Consider the following 23,900-nt stretch of genomic DNA (forward strand, 5'->3'; position numbering starts at 1 on the left):
AGAACAATTTAATAAAATCTTACTATGGCTTATATGCAAGAAAGAAAGAAAATGCAAAGTTAAAATTTAGGGTATAGAGAAAACATATAGCAAATTTGCCCTGGAATTAGATTTACATCAAGTAAAAAGACTCCAGCTAAAGATATGATATATACTAATTCCTCCTTAACTAAACCAGATAATTAAAATTGAGAATATAACTCATCACACAAAAATCACAGTGAAGTTATTTCAAAAGTGGTTCAAATGCTTGTTATGAACAAATGCTTAATTTAAAAGATTCTTAAAGATAATAGAAAATTTACTATTGCAGAAATGAAAAATTACTTCCTACAGGCAGACTTCAAAGGCACAACCACGGAAAGGATATGCTGGCTGATGCTATCATTTCAGTAAACCTCAGTCATTTTCCATGAGTTATATTTAAGGAAAAAGAAACATTTTGATATTTACTATTATAGTCCTAAGACAGTCCTCCTAAATAAAGGACTATGTACACAATAATTATAATAAGTAATCCCAATCTTTTCTTAAATAACAATTCTATATGGAAGGCTCTCAGAAAGAAATGGTAAAGAGAGGAAGGAGTTGGTGAAAAATTTCAACTATAATATGATCCATTCCAGTTAAGACCGAAGGTCTGGATTATTAGCAATGTAATTAAGCATTTTGCTAGTTTTCCTAGTTAAAGATTGCTTTTATAGAAGCTTAACATTTGTAGCTACTGATTTAAGGTTCAAGACTACAGAATGACCAAGTTTGCTCCACTTTTTTTTTTTAAACTTTTGACTGGTTGAATATTCTGATTTAGCAATTTTGTAATTTTAAGAACCATTAGACACATTTTTCCCTTAATTTGGTCACAAAAATGTATTAAACTATGAACTTCCTCAGAAGACTTTTATACTGTCAGTATAGATTTATTTACTAGTAAGAAATTAGAAATATTTTTATATTACTGTAAATTGTAATTCTAGTGCACAGAAATACTTATATTAAACCCCACCAGTGTGATTTCCTATATAAGTTAATGCCCAAAAAAGATTGCTTAGTAATTACTCTTCTTATTATCTAGAACATTGGTTCTCAAACTTTTGCTCTCAAGACCTCTTTTAAAAAAAAATCTTAAAAGCTGAGATTCCTAGAGAGCTTCTGTTTAAGTGGGTTATATCTATCCGTATTTACTATACTGGAAAATAAAACAGAAAAAAATTAAAATATTTATTATTCTTTTTCAATGAATTAATAAACTCATTACATATTAACATAATTTTATGAAAATAACTGTATTTTTCAAAACAAAATGAAAATAACACTGTTTGACATTTTCTATAAATCTCTTCAGTGTTTGACTTAAGGGCAGACAGTTTGATTCTCACATCTGTTTCCACACTGAATTTGTGGGTAGTCTTTCTTAAAGGTTAGTTGCAATGGGAATCAAAATCATACTAAGAGCATTTCCTATTCTGCTGTCTCAAAATCCTCTCATTTACCTTGTACTTAGAATGGATCTTTAATCTATGCAAGATTTTTTGTTAACATCATGCATCAATCATTTGAAAGACACTGGTTTACTGAGTTATGCAGATCTTCCAAATGTTGAAACATTTCATTATACATTATATTAAAAAGTCTTATTTGTTAATATTTAAAGAAAAGTCCTTAAATATAGAGCAACTATCAAGCACATGGAAGCAGACACAAGTTTTCCAAAACTCTTAATTCTTACTTGAAAGCATGAATTTTATCACTGGCAACAAATATTGTTAGTTATTTCCCTTTCATTGACTGGGTCACTTGATTCATTTTCAAAAAACTATCTGCCTGGGACATTCCCTAGTCCTAGTGCTTAGGATGCTGAGCTTTCACTGCCGTGACCTGGGTTCAACTCCTGGTTGGCAAATTGAGTTCCTGCAAGTTGTGCAGTGCAGCCAAAAGAAAAATTAAAAAATAAAAAAGGAGGAAAGTATCTGCCAGATGCTCAAGTGAGAGTCTATCAGCCATTCTTCCAAGTAAAAATGGTTTTGTAGGAAAGCAGCTAATTTAGCTTGCAACTCAGGCAACTGTACAAGTGCTTTTCCTTCAGACAACCATCATACTCTGGTGTGCAGCAAGAGTGCACTTCTTGCGTCATCACGTAGAATGTCAAAAGAATGTCTAGTCAAGAGTCAAGAGTTAATAAAATTAGTCATTGTTACTCATCAAGGATATTCCTAAGAGAAACTATTTTTTCCTTTTCTTTTTTTCCAATTTTTACTGTGAGCACATGGGTTGAAGAACACAGTGACCCCCTCATACAATGTGATGCTCCTTCCTTGATGTGTGCTAAAGCTCCAACAGTTCTATCCTCTATTACTTCTGCACTTTCAGGACAAATGTAAACACAGAGGGAAAAATGCTAAATAACATCCTGGCATTATTAAGCAGATTCCCTTGACCTTGTGGATCCCCTAAAAGGATCTTCAGGACACCAGCGGTCAGTCACCGTAACATACAGTGAAAACGGCTAATCTAGAAACCTGTCTATTTGCCATAAATTCACTAAAATTTGCTAAAAAAGAATGAGGTATCAGTTTCCTAAACGGTGATTACTAATCTGAACATAAATACTAAGGTTTGAACAATTTTCCACATTTGCTATTTTGCCTGAAGCAACTACCAACTGACATAAAAATTTCACTACAAAGTAAGTAATAGATTGTCTTTTACCTAAAGTGGGCATCTCACAATCTTTATTCTCCTTAGTGTTCCTTTTAACATATTTTATCAACCAGTTGAAAATGTGAACGTCACAATGAACTGAAATGTCCACCTCTTCCCAGCGCTGGGCATCCACAGATAAATATTCAGCAAAGTACTTCATTTCTGATATCAAAAGATCTCGTGGGCAAATAAAATCTTCTTTCAAGTTTTTTGCTTCATCACATACATGGATCACCATGTTTGGCCTTCATGAAAAACGTTACACAGAAATGAAATTATTAGAGTTTTAGTAGAGGAGCCAAAATATTGACATTTATTGGAAGCATCAGAACCAGATGTTTTTCAAGGTTTTAACCACATATCAGTTTTACAAGGCTTGACATTCAGAAGTTTACATTAGCACCTTTCTACCCTGATCTGTATCTGAAAACTTATGACTAATTTTAGTTAAGCTACTGACTTAGTAAAACAAAATTTTTTTACTATAGAACTTATAAAAGGTTTGAAACTTATTATTTTCAAATCATAATTATAGTGTTTTTAAAAAATACTAATTCACAAAAAAATTAAATCACAATTTCTAGTTCTTGTGAGGAACATAAAATGGCACTTTTACATGGTAATGGATACAGAAAGGAGATAAAGATGAAACACTAGAATTTTCTTACTATTAGTGAATGGGAAAAAGTTAAAATTATTCATTGAATAGTGAATAATTAGCATAGCTATTTTGTTATTTTTAACAGCTAGAAAGCTTGTTTCTAGGCATTCAATAAATATAAATCAGTAAATGTGGTTTAAAAACTCAACATTACAATGTGCTTATTTACTTATTTAAAAAACAATTTTAAGAATAGGTTTATATATCAGAAAGACTACTTCAAAAATTATATACTCTTTGAATTTATATGCCCTTGAAAATTATATTACCTCAAAAAGACAGACTAGTGTGATCCACAGCTGCCTTCATGTCATTACATTACAAAAGGAAAAGATTAAATAGGAAGAGTTACACTAATCTACAATATGAATTTAATGTATATTTAAATGAACTTCAAAAATTTTTAACACAAAGAAATTACATCTGAAGTAACACTGGCAACAGAAAAAGGATTAATAATCAGTGCTTTGTCAAAATAAAGGAATTTAAGCAACTTTGCAAACTGCGCTTCCAAAGATATTACGGTCAAAATATAAACAGGTAATGGCTGGTATAATGAAACATGAAAGTTCAGTGAATTTTGGGGCCAAAACATGAAACACTAAATAATAATAGTAAAAAATCAACCGGATAAATTTTTATGCTACACAAACAAACCTATCAATCTACATGAGGGGACTTCCCTGGTGGCCCAGCCGTTAAGAATCTGCCTTGCAATGCAGGGGACACGGGTTTGATCTCTGATTGGGGAACTAAGGTCCCACGTGCCATGCAACCAAGAAAAAGTATTTGTTGAACATTAAGAATATATTGTTTGAATATGTGTAACGGTAAAAATAAAATTTTTTTAAATCTATGTGAGTAAAGTAAAATTCACTAAGCTACAAAGGGTGATTTTTTATTTATTGTAGTAAAATATACATAAAGTAAATGCACTCATATTATTATGCAATTATCACCACCATCCATCTCTAGAATCCATCCCCAGAACTTTTCAAAAGGGTAAATTTTATGATATGTGTTATTAAAAAACTATCAAAACTGAAAATACTCAAAGGAACCTTTAGAGATAATGAAAATGTTATCTTCATCAGTTATATGGCTAACATTCATCAAAAGTGAATACTTAAAATATGTGTAGTTTATTGTATGTAAAATACACAAAACAATACAAAATTATTAAAACTTGCATGACATTGAAATATATATTTTAATTTTTAAATGTTTCTATAATGAGTAATTATATCCAAATAGTTCTAAAATACACATCCAATTTCTTTAATAAAGTTGTAGAACTAATGGCAGAGATTTTTCTTTGGGTTTTAAATTTTACTTTCCAAAACTTTATGTTAATGGATGTTATTTCTAATATTTATAGGATGAAAATGAATTTTTAAAGTGGAAAACTGTTGTCTAACTTATAAGTAGTATGAATAAGCCATATGTTCACCTATTAAGCAGTTGTTGATAGTTCAACACATCAACTACCCTGATATCAATTGTTTCAGCAACTGTGTAATATGAAATTCCTAAATTATGGTAACTGATATATAAAATCATCATTCATATATTTTATAATTTGAAGTTGATATTCATATTAAAAGCTTATCTAGCAAAGAACCAGCCTCCTACCCTTCAGATTCTTCAGTCTTTTCTCCACCATTATGAGTAGTACAATTTTCACTTTCTGAAGAACAATTCCTTGTGGAAGCTATACTATGTCTTCCTTAAATACAGAAACAAACACATACAAAAACAAAGGGGGGAGGTTAGCATTTCTAGCTGAAAATGGGTTTTTACTTATTGAATGGTTATACTATAAACGCATGGTTTCCAAGAGTAGCTAAAGATGGTATTTTGTTAGGTGCCTTAATATTTCTAAAGGTATATGAAAGAAACAGTATGAAAACCAGTCACAAATTGCTAACATTACACTAAAGATTAAAAAAAAAAAATACTAACCTGGTATGTAGGGACAGGGGTCAAATGTTCAAAAGCCTACAATATAGTTTCTCTTCCTGAAGCAAATTTTTGTATCAATATTCTGCTACTGCTGAGATTAAAACAATTCACTACATTGAAGATTTCTAAAACCAGCTATTATTTTCAATGTAATGTGGAGAACATCTCCTATACCCTGCTTTTGTGTTATCTGAAGCTACTGTTGACTTTCATAGAGGGGAGCTGTAAAAAAGATATCGGGAGAGACAAGCAAGATTCTCTCAGCTAAAAAAAAATTAAGTAAAAGGTACAGGTCAAATTCCTCTAAATTTTATGACACAAATAGGCTAACACAATGGAGTAGTAGATTTTAATATAGTGAAAACCTTTTTTTTGGTAATAGTGTTTGCCCTATATGTTAACATCTAAATTTTTTAAAAATACAGCAAAGACAAATTTCTAAAGCTCAGGAAGATACAAATACTAACAGATTTTTCCTATTAAGGTTTCTATTACCCTTTAAATAAAGTTGACTGGAATGCATAATATTTTTCAGAATTATCTTAAGGACAGGTACTGCATTTTGCTTTTAACACCTTACCTGTTTTAGAAACTGCATCCTGACCAACTGGAGTCTCCTGAAATTCTCCTTGTGTGTCAAGAAGCGAGGATCTGATGTATGTGGCTAAAGTTTCAACAGGACTCTCTCCGGCAGCCATGAGGGGACTATACTGGTTGTCCACAGGTGAACTTCCACTGCTCTTCAGCTCATCAAACCTCTTTGCACACTGTAAAGGCATAAAGGAAAGAAATGCAGGTCTGGGGGATTTTAATCATCTTTTATAAGTGAAAAATTAATCTCTTGGGTAACATCTAGAAAACCAGTGCGTATTTCAATACGTGAAAGCCTCTGACTTACTTTTTTCTTTTTTAAAATTCAGGGTAGATTTTTTAAAACATGCTTTAACTCAAAGCCCTAATATATTTATACACTTGTAGGAAAATGAAGAATGCCTTCACTAACCATATTTCCCCATGATCTATGTCTATTATCAGTTGACAATTTAAAAACTTTAATTAAAAACTTGGCTGTTATTTTCACACTTGAGTTTCCAATAGGAACAAGACGAAATTCTAACCTTCAACAGAAAACAAATCAAAAGGTATCTGATTTGTGATCCTAGATTTTCTTCATTAAAATAATGAGTCTTTGTTCTTACCAACAGTGAGGTTCACCTTGCACAAAATACTATAGTAACACTTAAAAACACTTTTAAATATATGGCCACGTATTCGGGCAGTTTGTTCTAGCACAGTGTTCTCCCTTAACTCATTTTTAGTCATAGAATGAATTTAGAAAGACCAGATTAGCAGTGAAAATACAATAGACTGGAAAATATCAAGAGTGCATTAAGTAAGGCTAAGTTGTTCATGAAAATGTCATTTCTCAGGTCACAACACAAAATGCCTTCCTTAATGTGGGTCTTTGTCAGATAGCACTTCTAATAGTATTCATGTTTAAATCTCCATCAGTAGCAATGTGGATGGCAAGTTATAGAGCAGACCAAGTAATATGGGAGGTACAAAAGGAGAAAAATATATACTATGTACACACATACATGGTAAGTGAATAACGCATTGAGTATGGCATCATTCATTTACTACACAAATATTTACCAAGTGCCCACTAGATATTGAGCACCTTTTTAATGAAGATTGTTTACTAATAGTATTATAGTACTATTACTACAAATAAATGCCTACTCAAGGTTTAGTCCTTTGAAAACACATTTAAAAGATATATAAGTAAAGGACTTCCCTGGAGGTCCAGTGGTTAAAACTCTGTGCTTCCACTGCAGGGGGTACAAATTTGATCCCTGCTCCTGCAACTAAGATCCTACAAGCCATGCAGTGTGGCCAAAAAAAAAAAAAAGAAATTTTTTTCAATTGGGTGAATCTGAATACGCAGTGGATATTAGACGATACGATGGAGTTACTGTTCATTTTCCTAGGTTTGACCATGGTACTGTAGCTAGGTAGTTACATAATAATATTCTTATTTTAAGAGGTATGCTGCAGTCTATGGAGTGATGTCTGAAACTTACTTTTATTTTTTTAGAATATTTATTTATTTGGCTGCATCAGGTCTTATTTGCAGCATGTGAGATCTAGTTCCTGACCAGGGGCTGAACCCAGGCCCCCTGCATTGAGAGCTCAGAGTCTCAGCCACTGGACCACCAGGGAAGTCCCTGAAACTTACTTTTAAATGTCAAAACAAAACAAAACTTATATAAAGAAATCAAGCAAATTATCTAGAATTACTGACGCCAAATAAAGGATATAGGGATACTATGCTCTTCTTTTAACCTTTCTATATGTTTGAAAATATTCACAATAAAAAGTTGGAAAAATAGTCAAATTCACAGATTGGCCTCGTTTTTAAACCTAGCATGTAAAAGTCCAAAAGATGAAAAAGTACAGATTAAGGAATGACAATATACACTAAGTAAGTTCCTTCATCATTTCACAAAGACTTACAATCAAGGGCAAATAATCTCTGTGGGTGTGTTTTTTCAGCTGTCAAAGAACAGGGTAGAACTTGGTTCATTCACTGATTCTGTAAGTATTGAGAGTATATCATGGGAAAGGCAGTAGTGAAAATGCTTAAAATCTACTGGATAAAATCGCTAATGTTCTTTCTACTTCTAGAAACCCAAGAAGATTCACTCACTTTAGGGTTCCTTTTAACAGCAAAAATTCTGAGGTCTGTGTTCTCAAACTAGAGATCAGAGATGAATTACCAGAAAGAGTACCCTATAAGAGTTTTCAGGTTGCAAGTTTTGATTCTGAGGATTACAGTAATAAAAATCATTTGAATCATTAGGATGACAGAATATTTTAAGACAAAGGTAGAAAACAGATTTAGTAGAGAAGAGATGTGTTAATGCCAAGGGAAGGCAAGTAATGTCTTGGTGCAAAACAAGGCTTCACCACAAGTTAGAGAGAGAAAAGTGGAGAAAGAATACAGGCTTTGAAGGGCTTTTGGCAACATAGGCTGAACACAAAAAATTTTGTGCCACAAAAGACTATACAATATTTGCATTATAATCGCAATTTAATTTCAGCAAAACACTATTACTGATCACATTAAGCTTATTAGTTTGAATTATGTTGGTTTGAGTTTTCAATTGTGTCTATAAAATGTAAAATTTGGTTTATGATTGTATAGGTGTGTTTATACCTGGTATTGTTAGTGCACATTTAATTTCCACTGTGATAGTAATTTGGGTCATCACTGGAAGTTTTCAAGTTTTTTCCTTTACAAAGGTCTGTATATTACTCAATTCTGAGAAGCATAGCATTAGCAATTTAATAATAAAGTTGGATTTACAAAAGTTTTATCTACCCATTCAGTTGTAAATATGTAAAATAAGTTGTAAATATGTAAAATAAATAAAATGAATTTAATCATAGCAGGTGGGTTAATAAATCATATATCTACATAGATTATACATACAGTCAAGCCATATTTTATGCATATTTAGTTTTTACATGCATATGAATATGTGAAACTCAAATACTTCTTTCTTAGTAGTTACACCTTTAAATTGGTCACTTTTTCTGATTTCTTTTCAGTAGCTATCTGAAAGACTACTATTTACCTCTTTGGGTGTTAATCCAGGCACAAGCCTTGCCACAGTTTCCCAATTGATGGCCTGGTGGATTCCAATTAATGGGTAAAGGATCATGTCCAATACCATCTGGTTGTTATTGTTTAGGAAATTGTTGTTTTCTGAATATCCACGACTCATCTTTTGGAACTAGAAATAGAGAAGACAAATTTATTTGCACCTGAAATCCAAATGTTTTCAGAACATTATAAATCAGTTATACTAAGAATTAACTGCTACTATAAAAAAGAAAAATGAAACTGAACTAAAAATCAACACAGACTATACAGCTCAAGTCTCTTCAAATATAATAGCACTTGAATATTATGGATTGGTAGATACATGGCTAGAAGGATGTGCGTGCTTAATTGCTCAGTCGTGTCCAACTCTTTGCAACTCCATGGACTGCAGCCCATGAGGCTCCTCTGTCCATGGGATTCTCTGGGCAAGAACACTGGAGTGGTGCCCTACCCTCCTCCAGGGGATCCTCCCGACCCAGGGATCAAACCTACATCTCCTATGACTCTTGCACTGCAGGTTGATTCTTTACTCACTGAGCCATCAGGGAAGCCTAGAAGGATATACAGCTGGGTAAGTATGTGATTTTAAAAATATGATAAAATGTTAAGGATAGAATATAAGTGATGGGTATACAAGTGTTCACTATAAAATTCTTTTGATTTTGCTGTATATTAAAAGCTTTTCATAACAAAACAGAGAAAAAGTTGAATATAATATATCTTCATTAAAAAACCTCTTATGTGTTGCTGATTTATATTTTTATTAGCAGTTCATGGATGGTGGAGCTAAACAGTGGGAAAAAAAAAGATAGTTACATGATAATTTCATTGCAGTCCCAAGCCTTTCTCTGTGATTGAATGTCCATGCTACAATGAAGGCTGAGTATACTTAATCTGATAGATGTAATCAAATGAAACTTAGAACCAAGTTAATCTGACATTTTAGGATAAACATAATAGTTATTGTGCATGTGATTATGAATTACATATGGTGAGGAGATTATATTAACAAATGTAATTAGCATTGTTTTTATATGTTTGAAATATTTTTTGTAAAGTCCTCTTATTTCTTTTCTTCGGAAGCAATGTGGCGACTGGCCTGACAAGGTTTAACCCTTACACACGCCCAAACACACCCTCTGACTCTCATACATAAAAAGCTGCAGCACCTCTACACACATATACACTCACACTCGCTCCTGCAGGGTGGTGGCTTCCTGCTTTTTCACTTGGCTCCCCGCCCTGGTCCTACTATCACATACCCTCTGGTTCAATCCAGGAGACCTTGACTCAAGTGATTAAGGGTGTGTCCAAAATCTTCAGGCAACATGGCGACAAGAAAAAAAGTCTCTAGAAGGCTTTCCAAAGGCATGTACCTCAATAAACATTTAGTGAGTACCAACTATAAGCCAGGCCAAGCACTGGGAATACCACAATAAATATGGCATGGTCCCTGTCCTCAAGGAGTTTACTAGCAGAGAGCTGAGGATGCAGGTAGACAAACAGATGATTTTAATATCATCTGCTGGGAGCCAAAGCACTGGGGAGCCATGCAAGGGCAGAGGAGGGACAAATAATAACTGCTGGTGTTGTGGAGGTGGGGATGACTGGTATTAAAGAGAAAAAGAATCTATCTCCTTCACCCTTAAGATAATTTTAAGAACTTCTTTATTGGGTGTTTACTAGGAGCCTGGAGCTGTGCTAAGGCTTTTATAGAACTTATTTCAATTCTCACCACAACCCTGTAAGATAGAGTCTTTCCCCAATTTTACAAGGTGAAGAAACACATTCAGAAAAGTTAAATAATTTGGACAAGGCCACAGAGCTACTAAGAGGCAGAACAAAGACCCAGGTCAAACTGACTCTCAGATCCATGTTCTTTCCATTACATTCGAGAAGTAGCGTATAGGGGAGATAGCAAATGGGAATGATGGCTTAGGGTTGAGAGAGACAGAGTCTAAACATTATGAAGTTAGTAATGATTCAACGAAGCAATTTCCAAAGCTTCTGCATGTGAGCCAAGGGAGGGAAAAGGCTGTGGTACTGAAGGAGAAAAGCTACTCCCTTCAAATTTAAAAAATTTTGAGAATTTATGTCAATTATACTTCAACAAAGCTGAAATTGTTAAAAAAATAATAATAACAACATTTACTGAGCCTCCACCATGGGCCAGGCATTGTATCTGAAGTTAGAATGTAAATTCACAGATGAAAAGATTTATAATTAGCCATGCTGCTGCTAAGTCGCTTCAGTCGTGTCCGACTCTGTGCGACCCCACAGATGGTAGCCCACCAGGCTCCCCCGTCCCTGGGATTCTCCAGGCAAGAGTACTGGAGTGGGGTGCCATTGCCTTCTCCTATCTATGACTTTATTGGGCTCTAAAATCACTGCAGATGGTGACGGCAATCATGAAATTAGAAGACGTTTGCTTCTTGACAGGAAAGCTAGGACAAACCTAGACAGTGTGTTGAAAAGCAGACACATTACTCTGCCGACAAAGGTTCGTACCATAAAGAAGGTGAAGCCCCAAAGAACTGATGCCTTTGAAATGTGTTGCTGGAGAAGACTCCTGAGAGTTCCTTGGACAGCAAGGAGATCAGATCAGTCAATCTTAAGGGAAATCAACCCTGAACACTCACTCGAAGGACAGATGTTGAAACTGAAACTCCAGTATTTGGTCATCAGATGCGAACAGCTGACTCACTGGACAAGTCCCTGATGCTGGAAAAGATTGAGGGCAGAAGAAGAGGGCATCTGAGGATGAGAAGGCTGGATGGCATCTCCAATCCAATGTACATGAACGTAGGGCAAACTTCGGGAGATGGTGAGGGATGGGCATGACTGGCATGCTGCAATTCATGGGGTTGCAGAGTGAGACACAACTGGGCAACTGAACAACAACAACAATGACTTTATTGATGCTGAATCTGTGCTGGAAATATAATCCCCCGAAACAAAACCGTTCTTATGGAAAAATGCTACCTATTTTAGGAAAGAAGTATAAAGCACAGATACACTGATGCACTACTACAGTGGAAGAAGCAATGCACACAGAAATCTGAAACTTAGGTTTGAGGTTTAACTCCACACAAACTAGTCAGAGCAGGTCACTTGAACTTCTGCAGTGAAATTAAGTGATGGTAATACCTATGAAAAGTGAAAGTAAAAATCGCTCAGTCATGTCAGACTCTTTGCACCCCATGGACTATACAGTCCATGGAATTCTCCAGGCCAGAATACTGGAGTGGGTAGCCTTTCCCTTCTCCAGGGGATCTTCCAAACCCAGGGATCCAACCCAGGTCTCCCAACATTGCAGGTGGATTCTTTACCAGCTGAGCCACAAGGGAAGCCCAAGAATATTGGAGTGGGTAGCCTATCCCTTCTCTAGCATATCTTCCTGAGCAAGGAATTGAACTGGGTCTCCTGCATTGCAGGCGGATTCTTTACCAACTGAGCTATGAGGTATAACTCTAATTGACTTTATATAAATAATCAAAGAGATTATTTTGTGAAAGCACTGTGAAAAAAGCACCTCACAAATCTGATGCAGCATAAAATAACAGTACCTATGGTATGGACCTAACAGAAGCAGGAGATATTAAGAAAAGGTGGCAAGAATACACAGAAGAACTGTACAAAAATTATCTTCACGACCCAGATAATCATGATGGTGTGATCACTCACCTATAGCCAGACATCCTGGAATGTGAAGTCAAGTTGGCCTTAGGAAGCATCACTACAAAGCTAATAGAGGTGATGGAATTTCAGTTGAGCTATTTCAAATCCAAAACCATGATGCTATGAAAGTCCTGCACTCGATATGCCAGCAAATTTGGAAAACTCAGCAGTGGCCACAGGACTGGAAAAGGTCAGTTTTCATTCCAATCCCAAAGAAAGGCAATGCCAAAGAATGCTCAAACTACTGCACAACTGCATTCATCTCACATGCTAGCAAAGTAATGTTCAAAATTCTCCAAGCCACACTTTAACAATACATGAATCGTGAACTTCCCGATGTTCAAGCTGGATTTAAAAAAGGCAGAGGAAGCAGAGATCAAATTGCCAACATCCACTGGATCATCGAAAAAGTAAGAGAGTTCCAGAAAAACATCTATTTCTGTTTTATTGACTATGCCAAAGCCTTTGACTGTGTGGACCACAACAAACTCTGGAAAATTCTTAAAGAGAGGGAATACCAGACCATCTGACCTGTCTCTTGAGAAATCTGTATGCAGGTCAGGAAGCTACAGTTAGAACTGGACATGGAACAACAGACTGGTTCCAAATAGGAAAAGGAGTACATCAAGGCTGTATATTGTCACCCTGCTTATTCAATTTATATGCAGAATACATCATGAGAAACGCTGGACTGGAGGAAACACAAGCTGGAATCAAGGTTGCTAGGAGAAATATCAATCACCTCACATATGCAGATGACACCACCCTTGTGGCAGAAAGTGAAGACTGAAAGAACCTCTTGATGAAAGTGAAAGAGGAGAGTGAAAAAGTTGGCTTAAAGCTCAACATTCAGAAAACTAAGATCATGGCATCCGGTCCTATCACTTCATGGCAAATAGATGGGGAAACAGTGTCAGACTTTATTTTTGGGCGCTCCAAAATCACTGCAGATGGTGACTGTAGCCATGAAAATAAGACACTTACTCCTTGGAAGAAAAGTTATGACCAACCTAGACAGCACATTCAAAAGCAGAGACATTACTTTGCCAGCAAAGGTCCATCTAGTCAAGGCTATGGCTTTTCCAGTAGTCATGTATGGAGGTGAGAGCTAGAGTATAAAGAAATCTGAGCACCAAAGAATTGATGCTTTTGAACTGTGGTGTTGGAAAAGACTCTTGAGAGTCCCTTGGACTGCAAGGAGATCCAACCAGTCCATCCTAAAGGAAATCAGTCCTGAATATTCATTGGAAGGACTAATGCTAAAGCTGAAACTCCAATACTTGGCCACCTGATGGGAAGAGCTGACTCATTTGAAAAGACCCTGATGCTGGAAAAGACTGAAGGTGGGGAGGAGAAGGGGATGACAGAGGATGAGATGGCTGGATGGCATCACCAACTCAATGGACATGAGTTTGAGTAAACTCTGGGAGTTGGTGATAGACAGGGAGGCCTGGGGTGCTGCAGTCCATGGGGTTGCAAAGAGCTGGACACGACTGAGTGACGGAACTGAACTGATCACCTAGTATCAAGTTAAGGATAATGTGAGATGTTTAAATGTTAGAATGGGGAACTAACTAATGCAGAAACTCTCAGTGAAGCGTTAACAATGATTAGTACCATAAAACACTGATGCAGGACATCGGGTGGTAGACATAATAGATTTATCCTACATATTTCTGCATGAACATTAGAGAGAAACAAGAAAATTACAGCTTCCTAGCAACCAGACAGGTACCTTGCTGATGGCCCAGAATTGTGTTGCATATGGACCCTGGAGCTAGACTGCCCAAATTTTTGTCCTGGTTCCACCAGTTAAGGTATTATCTGGTTCAGATTACGTACTCTATGCTTCAGTTTTCTCATCTGTAAAACAAAGAATAATAGTAGCTAGGCCATATACTTTTGAAGATACACGGACAGTGTTACCTGGCACTTAGTACTAACCGGAGAAGGCAATGGCAACCCACTCCAGTCCTCTTGCCTGGAAAATCCCATGGATGGAGGAGCCTGTTAGGCTGCAGTCCATGCGGTCACTAAGAGTTGGACACGACTGAGCGACTTCACTTTCACTTTTCACTTTCACGCACTGGAGATGGCATTGGCAACCCACTCCAGCCTTCTTGCCTGGAGAACCCCAGGGACAGCAGAGCCTGGTGGGCTGCCGTCTATGGGTCGCACAGAGTCGGACACGACTGAAGTGACTTAGCAGCTTAGCAGCAATGTTTATAACAGTAACATTATCATTCCAAAGAGCCTAGGATTAAACAGATTCATAAAGATAAATGTAACAGATGAAAGGAGAGACAGTGACTTTCCAATGAAGTAAGCTCTCAACAAAACGAGTACAAAATCAGATCTAGATTCTTATCTAGTTACCATTTCCAGCAATACAACCTATGATTTCAATGGTCTTGGCTATAACACAAGGAAAATAATACCTACCTCTGATGTTATTGTAAGGATTAGACAATATATATAACACACTACCTGGCACACAGAAGGTGATCAATAATTATTTCTTATTTTGGCCACTTTACTGGCATAAAATTTTTCAAAAACTACTTTAAGAACTATAAAACACTGCCTTGAGCCCAGCTGAAAATAGATTTTACAGAACTTCATTGTTTTCTACTTGGGTACCTAGCGCATCATCACTTCATACCACACAATTTGAGAACTATGTTGAGGCATGGAGTATTTCATTATAATTCTGTTTGAGCCTCAATAGAAAACAGTCTGAAACAGAATACAGGGCAAGGATTTGGGTGCTGTTTTTTACTTTATTTCCAAAAAGATTACTTAAAAATTTCTAAAATATTTATTGTGGCCTATAGTGTGGAGGTACCTGTTAGCCAATCAAAAATACAATTCATATAAAATATTTTCAAACTTGTATGTGTATTCCACACCTGTATAAATACTCATTTATAATACATGTTTAATTTACATCATCTAACATCAACATTTTAGGAATCAGTGAACTAAAATGGACTGGAATGGGTGAATTTAATCCAGATGACCATTATATTTACTACTGCGGGCAAGAATCCCTTAGAAGAAATGGAGTAACCATCATAGTCAACGAAAGAGTCTGAAATGCAGTTCTTCGGGGCAATCTCAAAAACAAAAGAATGATCTCTGTCCATTTCCACAGTAAACCATTCAGTATCACAGTAATCTAAGTGTATGCCCTGACCAGTAATGCTGAAGAAGCTGAACTTAAACGGTTCTATGAAGACCTATAAGACCTTATAGCATCCAAAAAAGATGTCCTTTTCATTATAGGGGACTGGAATGCAAAAGTAGGAAGTCAAGAAATACCCGGAGTAACAGGCAAATTTGGCCTTGGAGTACAGGATGAAGCAGGGCAAAGGCTAATAGAGTTTTGCCAAGAGAACACACTGGTCATAGCAAACACCCTCTTCCAACAACACAAGAGACCACTCTACACATGGACATCAGCAGATGGTCAATATGGAAATCGGATTGATTATATTCTTTGCAGCCAAAGATGGAGAAGCTCTATATAGTCAGCAAAAACAAGACCAGGAGCTGACTGTGGCACAGATCATGAACTACTTATTCTTAAATTGAAGAAAGTAGGGAAAACCACTAGACCATTCAGGTATGACCTGAATCAAATCCCTTATGATGATACAGTGGAAGTGAGAAACAGAGTGCCTGAAGAACTATGGATGGAGGTTTGTGACATTGTACAGGAGGCAGTGATCAAGACCATCCCCAAGGAAAATAAATCCAAAAAGGCAAAACAGTTATCTGAGGAGGTCTTACAAACAGCTGCGAATAGAACAGAAGTGAAAGACAAAGGAGAAAAGGAAAGATATACCCATCTGAATGCAGAGTTCCAAAGAACAGCAAGGAGAGATAAGAAAGCCTTCCTCAGCAATCAGTGCAAAGAAACAGAGGAAAACAATAGAATGGGAAACACTAGACATCTCTTCAAGAAAATTAGAGCTGAGAAAGAAGAATGGAACTGGAGGAATCAACCTGCCTGACTTCAGGCTCTACTACAAAGCCACAGTCATCAAGACAGTATGGTACTGGCACAAAAACAGAAATATAGATCAATGGAACAAAACAGAAAGCCCAGAGATAAATCCACACACCTATGGACAGCTTATCTTTGACAAAGGAGGCAGAAATATACAATGGAGAAAAGATAATCTCTTTAACAAGTGGTGCTGGGAAAACTGGTCAACCACTTGTAAAAGAATGAAACTAGAACACTTTCTAACACCATACACAAAAATAAACTCAAAATGGATTAAAGATCTAAATGTAAGACCAGAAACTATAAAACTCCTAGAGGAAAACATAAGCAAAACACTGTCTGACATAAATCACAGCAAGATCCTCTATGACCCACCTCCCAGAATATTGGAAATAAAAGCAAAAATAAACAAATGGGACCTAATTAATATTAAAAGCTTCTACACAACAAAGCAAACTATAAGCAAGGTGAAAAGACAGCCTTCAGAATGGGAGAAAATAATAGCAAATGAAGCAACTGACAAAGAATTAATCTCAAAAATATACAAGCAACACCTGCAGCTCAATTCCAGAAAAATAAATGACCCAGTCAAAAAATGGGCCAAAGAACTAAACAGACATTTCTCCAAAGACATACGGATGGCCAACAAACACATGAAAAGATGCTCAACATCACTTATTATCAGAGAAATGCAAATCAAAACCACAATGAGGTACCATTTCATGCCAGTCAGAATGGCTGTGATCCAAAAGTCTACAAGCAATAAGTGCTGGAGAGGGTGTGGAGAAAAGGGAACCCTCTTACACTGTTGGTGGGAATGCAAACTAGTATGGCCACTATGGAGAACAGTGTGGAGATTCCTTAAAAACTACAAATAGAACTGCCTTATGACCCAGCAATCCCACTGCTGGGCATACACACTGAAGAAACCAGAATTGAAAGAGACATGTGTACCCCAATGTTCATCACAGCACTATTTATAATAGCCAGGACATGGAAGCAACCTAGATGTCCATCAACAGATGAATGGATAAGAAAGCTGTGGTACATATACACAATGGAATATTACTCAGCCATTAAAAAGAATACATTTGAATCAGTTCTGATGAGATGGATGAAACTGGAGCCTATTATACAGAATGAAGTAAGCCAGAAAGAAAAACATCAATACAGTATACTAACACATATATATGGAATTTAGAAAGATGGTAATGATAACCCTGTATGTGAGACAGGAAAAGAGACACAGATGTATAGAACAGTCTTTTGGACTCTGCGGGGGAGGGGGAGGGTGGGATGATTTGGGAGAAGGGCATTGAAACATGTATAATATCATATGTAAAATGAACCGCCAGTCCAGGTTTGATGCAAGATACAGGATGCTCGGGGCTGGTGCACTGGGATGACCCAGAGGGATGGTATGGGGAGGGAGGTGGGAGGCGGGTTCAGGATGGGGAACATGTGTACACCCGTGGAGGATTCATGTTGATGTATGGCAAAACCAATACAATATTGTAAAGTATTTAGCCTCCAATTAAAATAAATAAATTTATATTCAAAAAATAAAAAAACTATCATAAAGCAAGTATAACAGTATGGCCAGTCTAGTTAAAAGAAGGATGTACAGAGGAATAATAAATTTGCAATAATAAGTCAGGATATTGTCTTAAAGTAAATACTGAACTTCTACAGGGAACCCAGCAGTTTTAAGCCATAAATAATGTGAAATGTGGCAGTCAACTTTCAAAGGTTTTTCTAAGAGAGAGGGAAAATAAAGCTTCAAAAGGAAAGTTAGAGATTATTCTAAATTTGGGAGTGACACAAACAACAGCAAAGACTGAAAAGAAAGCCAATTTTTTTTTTTTACGTTTAAAAGGAAAAAAATGAGGAGGAAATACATTTTAACTTCATAAAATGTGAATCAGTAAATTTTGAGAAAATAATTTCACACAATGAAATTGGAAAGATAAAAATTCAAAGATACCCAACTGTGATATGCAAGCAGCAACAGGAAAATATGTTGACAAGATGATGGGCAAAAATGCCAGAGCCTCTGACAGAAGACTTAACCAGGATGGTAGAACTCAAATGCTATTACACAGCTTCTATGGAAGTACCCACAGACTTTTGCTGTTCTAGATTTTCTTGGTTAAACATTGTTTGAAATTTGTAGGCTACTGGTTGCTTTTTAGAAGAAAATGATCCTGTTTGAAAAATAAATCTTACTTTAACAAACACTTAACATGGAAAAAAAGAAAATTAGAGATACTAAGGGAACATTTCATGCAAAGATGGGCTCAATAAAGGACAGAAATGGTCTGGAACTAACAGAAGCAGAAGATATTAAGACGTGGCAAGAATACACAGAAGAACTGTACAAAAAAGATCTTCACCACCCGGATAATCACGATGGTGTGATCACTCACCTAGAGCCAGACATCCTGGAATGTGAAGTCAAGTGGGCCTTAGAAAGCATCACTACAAACAAAGCTAGTGGAGGTGATGGAATTCCAGTTGAGCTCTTTCAAATCCTGAAAGATTATGCTGTGAAAGTGCTGCACTCAATATGCCAGCAAATTTGGAAAACTCAGCAGTGGCCACAGGACTGGAAAAGCTCAGTTTTCATTCCAATTCCAAAGAAAGGCAATGCCAAAGAATACTCAAACTACCGCACAGTTGCACTCATCTCACACGCTAGTAAAGTAATGCTCAAAATTCTCCAAGCCAGCCTTCAGCAGTATGTGAACCGTGAACTTCCAGATGTTCAAGCTGGTTTTAGAAAAGGCAGAGGAACCAGAGATCAAATTGCCAACATCTGCATGGAAAAAGCAAGAGAGTTCCAGAAAAACATCTATTTCTGCTTTATTGACTATGCCAAAGCCTTTGACTGTGTGGATCACAATAAACTGTGGAAGATTCTGAGAGAGATAGGAATACCAAACCATCTGACCTGCCTTTTGAGAAATCTGTATGCAGGTCAGGAAGCAACAGTTAGAACTGGACATGGAACAACAGACTGGTTCCAAATAGGAAAAGGAGTACATCAAGGCTGTATATTGTCACCCTGCTCATTTAACTTCTATGAGGAGTACATCATGAGAAACGCTGGGCTGGAAGAAGCACAAGCTGGAATCAAGGTTGCTGGGAGAAATATCAATAACCTCATATAGGCAGATGACACCACCCTTGTGGCAGAAAGTGAAGACCTAAAAAGCCTCTTGATGAAAGTGAAAGAGAAGAGTGAAAAAGTTGGTTTGAGGTTCAACACTGAGAAAACTAAGATCATGGCATCCAGTCCCATCACTTCATGGCAAATAGATGCGGAGACAATGGAAACCGTGATAGACTTTATATTCTTGGGGTCCAAAATCACTGCAGATGGTGACTGCAGCCACGAAATTAAAACACACTTGCTCCTTGGAAGAAAAGTTACAACCAACATAGTCAGCATATTAAAAAGCAGAGACATTACTTTGCCAGCAAAGGTCCATCTAGTCAAGGCTATGGTTTTTCCAGTAGTTATATATGGATGTGAGAGCTGGACTATAAAGAACGCTGAGCACCGAAGAATTGATGCTTTTGAACTGCGGTGTTGGAGAAGACTCTTGAGGGTCTCTTGGACTGTAAGGAGATCAAACAAGTCCATCTTAAAGGAAATCAGTCCTGAATATTCATTGGATGGACTGATGCTAAAGCTGAAACTCCAATACTTTGGCCACCTGATTCGAGAACGGACTCATTTGAAAAGACCCCGATGCTGGGGAAGACTGAAGGCAGGAGGAGAAGGGGACAACAGAGGATGAGACAGTTGGATGGCATCACTGACTCAATGGACGTGAGTTTGAGTAAACTCCAGGAGTTGGCGATGGACAGGGAGGCCTGGCCTGCTGCAGTCCATGGGGTCACAAAGAGTTGGAGATGACTGAGCGACTGAACTAACTGAACTGAACATCTAAATGTGAAAAACAATTTTTTTCTGTTGATATTTTCCGTACACAACTGAATCACACCAAGCAAGGGAAAACTACCCAGTATTAATTCCAATTAAACAGATGTTCAAGAAAGCATCCCTAGAGTCAGAATTCTCTCCGAGTAGTTGCAACTGTGCATCCCCTTCTGGAAAAGAAGTACAGACTTATCAAAAACTGCCTATAAGAAAAAGTTTGAAGCTCAAATTATACTATTACTAGATTTTACTCCCATTCATGATAAAATATTAAAAACATACTGTTTAGTATGAGAAATGTTATTTACCAAAAATAAAAATTGTTTACTACTCTAAATACACTTTTTAACACATCTCATGCCCTCTCCATTTCCACGATGGGAGTTTAAATGTACTAACAAGACAAACAGAGGTCCAAGACTGGCATCTGTTTTTCCTATTTTCAAATAGAAAAAGATCTGGTAGACAGAGACTTTCCCCCTAGGCTGAGAAGGATAGGTGCTAGAGGAGCCAGCAGGGCAGGTCAAAGGCTTCTGGCATAACAGAGGATGGGCGACAACACTGAGTCATCACCAGGGTAGAAGCCTTGTGCCCAAGGCTTTCTGACCACGAGAATGGGCCTCTGGCTTTCATAGTGAAGGAGAAAATAAAACCACAATTGAAACCTAGAAAGAACATATCAAAGCCCCGCAACCTTAGGCCCAAAGGCTCGCTGCACTGCACGTCCTCTAAGGCACCCCAGACCTTGGTGGTCTCCCGCCTGCCTTCGGGTGCAGAAACTCTGGGCGCTGAGCGGGTGAGGGGTGGACAAAGGCGCGGGGAAAGCAGTGGGCCGAGGCAGGGGAAGATGCAGGGCAGGGACTAGGGGTGGGGCCAGGACTGCAGACGCTGTGCTCCCTCAGCTGGTTCACTGGAGAGACCGGCTTTGGGGATCTGGAGAAGGCAGAGCCAGCGGGCCGCTCGATGCACGTGGGGGCGGTTCGGGGGCACTTTCCACTAGCGAGACTCCGACCCGGCCCTAAAGCGGAGGAGGCCGCAGAGGGGGCCGCTAGCCGCCAATGGTAACGCCTCTCGCCGCACTTTCCGCCCCCAACCAGCCCCCGAGCTTCCTCGGCTCGTCACTCACCTCTAGGCCGCAATGGCCCTCGCTTCGCCCGCGTCACCTGCAGAGCCCCGCACCACCCGCGCCATGAAGCGGCCGCGACCAGACCCTCAAACCCAACCGCTGGGGTACCAGCGCCGCGGGGCGGGGAACGCGGAGATTGACGCCGCCTGGCCAATCGCAGGCCAGCGCCGCAACGGCGCAGCCAATGAACGACGAGCTCCTTTCGGGCTGCAGGGAGCGGGTGCTGCGAAGAGCGGCTACTCGGCCTAGCGTTTCTTCCCTGCCCCCCTTCTAATTCTTTCTCAGGCCTGTCGCAGTGCAGCGTCCCCACCCTCCCAGCGTCCTGTCTCTTAGCAACCAGATGCCCTCTAGAGCCAGAACTTCACTCAGAATGATCGTCTCTGAGTCCAGAAGAAAGGGTGAAATGGGGGAGAAAGAACTCATACAGAATGAAGTTGTTGGTGGCTTTGATATACCCGCTTAGGTCAGGTAGAATAGGAAAATCGTATGATCTGAGGATGCAAGAAATATCTTGGGTGCAGCGTGGTCTTCATCAGGAAGCGTCTCTTGAAAAATGTAAATAGCTTTGGGTTACTCCTTGAGGTTTTGTACATTAATAGGTTCAGGAAGGACCTTACTTTGGTGACTACTACTGGGAACCTAGTCAGATGTGTAAGGCCCAGTCTTGTGGGGTAAATGCTACATGTCAGTATCTTTTCTCCTTTAAAATTTTATTTTAGTTGATTTACAATGTTGTTAGCTTCTGCTGTACAGCAAAACAATTTAGTTACTTTTTTCCATATTATTTTCCATTATAGTTTATTACAAGATGTTGAATATAGTTTCCTATGCTATGCAGGACTTTGTTGTTTATCCATTTCATATACAATAGTTTGCATCTGCTAATCCCAAACTCAGTCTAGCTCTCCTCCACCCTCTTCCACCCTTGGCAACCACAGATCTGTTCTGAGACTGTTTCATTGATAAGTTCATTTACAGTATTTTTTTTCAGATTCCACATATAAGTGATACCATATAGTGTTTGTCTTTCTCTCTCCAACTTACTTCATTTAGATTGATAATCTCTAGGTCCATCCATGTTGCTGCATATGGCATTATTTCATTCTTTTTATGGCTAGTATTCCATCACATACACACACACACACCACATCTCTATTCATTCATATGTTGAGGGACAGGTTATTTCCATGTCTTGTCTATTGTAAACAGAGCTGCTATGAACATAAAAGAAGCCATTTGGGCCTAAGCCATTTCATAATCCACGCCTGGCTGCAATGTTTGCCCTTAAACAGGTCTCAGTAATTAATGATCTTAAGGGAACAAAGGGAAAGCAGAAATAGAGAAAAGGCAGTCAAGCAATGGTGCAGTGGTAAAGCAATTTTAGTTCCTCCTCAAGGGATATATATAATAAAATTATATCTTTGAGTTCTGCAGGAATTAAGGCCCCCATTCAGGTGAAGGATGGAATGATGATGTTGACCCGCCTGACTTCAATCAAATGAGACTCAAACTCTGTTGACCTTTGCCCCAATTTTATGCTGAATTCTCTCTGCTCAAACCCCTTCATGAATATGCATATATCCTTAGCTTAAAATTTACCTATTTGCTGTTCAGGGAGACATCGCTTTGATAAAGATCCCGTGTTCTCCTTATTGCAACCCAATTTTCTAGTAACACTTTCACACAAGCTGAAACTCAGTTATAATGGTGATGAGCCAGCTTAAACTATGAAGATAAGAACCCACACAGGACTGACTTCAGAGCAGTAACAGAAAGAACCTGGGTTTTGATGTTTACCTTGTGAAGCAAAGCTGCCTAACAGACCCTAGACTGCCTGCCTACCTCTGGACTGTTACATGAGGAAAATGTTTGTCTTGCTTTAGCTACTGTATTTTATTTTTTCGTGTGTGTCTATTTGTTACAGAAGCTTAGTGTATTCCCTAAAAGATAAGGCTCCTGAAAGTAGTGCACTGCAATAACAAAGATCTAAGATACATAGGACACTGGTGGGTACAAACAGATTGCAGGCTGGTGACTTTTCCCAAAGGTATTTTCACCCGCACTAACTTTAAAGACTGATTATCAAGCCCATGGCTCTGAGGGAAGTGGTTTAGAAAAGGTCAGAATGTGAGTTTGTTGTTG

General features: G+C 37.9%; 1 protein-coding gene across 13 annotated transcripts in view; it reads right to left on the minus strand.

Moving 5' to 3' along the window:
- The window catches only part of SANBR (SANT and BTB domain regulator of CSR), a 59,468-nt gene extending 37,601 nt beyond the window's left edge, over window positions 1–21,867 (minus strand). For 7 of the 13 annotated variants that reach the window (XR_001038116.4, XM_027966797.3, XM_012170768.5 and 4 more), the window contains exons 1-5: window positions 21,759–21,867; window positions 8,968–9,126; window positions 5,907–6,093; window positions 4,997–5,090; window positions 2,710–2,948 (exon numbers count right to left, since the gene is read on the minus strand). Coding sequence is in view for 12 of the 13 variants with exons in the window: in XM_027966797.3 (XP_027822598.1) it covers window positions 2,710–2,948; window positions 4,997–5,090; window positions 5,907–6,093; window positions 8,968–9,117 (670 nt within the window). In the remaining variant the exon portion in view is untranslated. Of the gene's footprint in view, window positions 1–2,709; window positions 2,949–4,996; window positions 5,091–5,906; window positions 6,094–8,967; window positions 9,127–14,409; window positions 14,538–14,618; window positions 14,929–21,758 lie in introns of those variants that run through there. The other 6 variants (XM_060412139.1, XM_060412137.1, XM_060412135.1 and 3 more) reach the window with 3 other exon arrangements.
- Window positions 21,868–23,900: the final 2,033 nt, after the last annotated feature.

This window comes from Ovis aries, chromosome 3, assembly GCF_016772045.2.
Source record: "Ovis aries strain OAR_USU_Benz2616 breed Rambouillet chromosome 3, ARS-UI_Ramb_v3.0, whole genome shotgun sequence".
Classification (NCBI taxonomy): Eukaryota; Metazoa; Chordata; class Mammalia; order Artiodactyla; family Bovidae; genus Ovis; species Ovis aries.